This window comes from Nannospalax galili, unplaced genomic scaffold (genome assembly GCF_000622305.1).
Source record: "Nannospalax galili isolate Female #2095 unplaced genomic scaffold, S.galili_v1.0 scaffold565, whole genome shotgun sequence".
Classification (NCBI taxonomy): Eukaryota; Metazoa; Chordata; class Mammalia; order Rodentia; family Spalacidae; genus Nannospalax; species Nannospalax galili.
The window spans coordinates 45,054-46,608 of NW_008352729.1; the positions used below are offsets into that span (position 1 = coordinate 45,054).

Here is a 1,555-nt window from a genome sequence, read left to right on the forward strand (position 1 = left end):
ATTTGCTTTATTTCTGAAAGAAGGCTTCTCACCTGTACCTGGTTCTACCTGACTCAGCTAGGTTGGATGACTAGAAAGTCAGAGGGATCCTCCTGCATCCATCTCCCTGCCGCTAGGGTTATAAGGACATGCTACCATGCCTAGTTCCTGTTTTCTTTTAATTTTTTAATTTTTTATTTTTTATCATATGTTGTTGACAGAAACATAGTAATATGAATTTTTACATATATTATCCATAAGATCTAAAATAGTTAAAAGTAAAATTTATGTACAATAACATCTTTTTCTAGAAAGATGTAGTTATCATGAAATTAATGCTAATGACCTAATGTTAGGATAAAATCCTTACCCTGAAGGGAAAGCAAATCATTTTGTTCAATATGTCTACCCCACAGATGAACCACCAACCACAAGCACCAGAAGGAAACACAACCGGGTTGAAGGAATTTGTCCTCCTGGGATTTTCTGATGTTCCCCATCTCCAGTGGTTTCTATTTGGATTGTTGATTATCGTCTATGTCATCATCCTAGTGGGCAATGGCACCATCGTACTAATAACAAGGGTGGACTCTACTCTCCAGACCCCCATGTATTTTTTCCTTGGATATTTTTCCTTTTCAGAAATGTGTTATGTATCGGTTACTCTTCCCAGAATGCTCTTCAACCTTGCCACCCAGAGAAGAACCATTTCCTTCACTGCCTGTGCTACACAGATGTGCTTCACTCTCATACTGGGGGCTACAGAGTGCTTCCTCCTGGCTGTGATGGCCTATGACCGTTATGTGGCCATCTGTAACCCACTGCGCTACCCTCTACTCATGAACCCCAGGGTTTGCACTCAGCTGGTGGTTGGCTCCTGGGTCTGTGGAATTCCGGGGCAGGTAGGTCAGACTTCACAGATTTTCTCTGTGCCGTTTTGTGGTTGCAAACAAATCAACCACTTCTTCTGTGACATACCCCCAGTACTTTACTTGGCCTGTGGGAACATCTTTGTGAATGAGATGATGGTTTTCTTAGGTGCTCTGGTGTTTGTTTTGGTTCCCTTTCTGTTAATAATTTTCTCCTATAGTAAAATCATCTCTACAGTCCGGAAATTACCATCAGCCACAAGTAGGACCAAAGCCTTCTCCACCTGTTCATCTCATCTTGCAGTTGTGGTGCTATTTTTTGGATCAGCTATCATTACCTACTTTAGACCCAGTGCTAGTCATTCGGGTGGAACCGACAAAGTGCTTTCCCTTTTCTACACTGTTGTGACTCCCATGTTTAACCCAATGGTATATAGTCTAAGGAACAAAGATGTTCTAATGGCACTGGAAAAATTGTTTTGTAAATGATTTATTGAATATTTATGGGCTGTAACTCTTGAATATTCTTTTATATGTGTCTGCAATTAAATTTCAAGAAGTATCTATTTCTAATTATGTCCCTTTTTAAACAATAATAATTATTCTAAATCAAACATTTTTAACATTAATGAACTGTTCTTTCTGCAAGGATATGTATGTGTATGTCTGTCTGTGTGTCTCTGTGTGTGTGTCTGTATGTGTGTGTC

At 39.5% G+C, this 1,555-nt stretch overlaps 1 protein-coding gene across 1 annotated transcript; it reads left to right on the forward strand.

Annotated features, from left to right (window-relative positions):
* The first annotated feature begins 377 nt into the window (after positions 1 to 377).
* On the forward strand, positions 378 to 1,337 carry LOC103747497 (olfactory receptor 10AG1-like). Its single transcript, XM_008849960.2, has one exon. It carries the CDS (start codon positions 381 to 383, stop codon positions 1,335 to 1,337), a length of 957 nt encoding a protein of 318 aa, XP_008848182.2. The 5' UTR covers positions 378 to 380.
* Positions 1,338 to 1,555: the final 218 nt, after the last annotated feature.

What these genes read in the sequence shown, in the direction of transcription:
- LOC103747497 (XM_008849960.2), top strand. Translation starts at nt 381, where the DNA reads ATGTCTACCCCACAGATGAACCACCAACCACAAGCACCAGAAGGAAAC.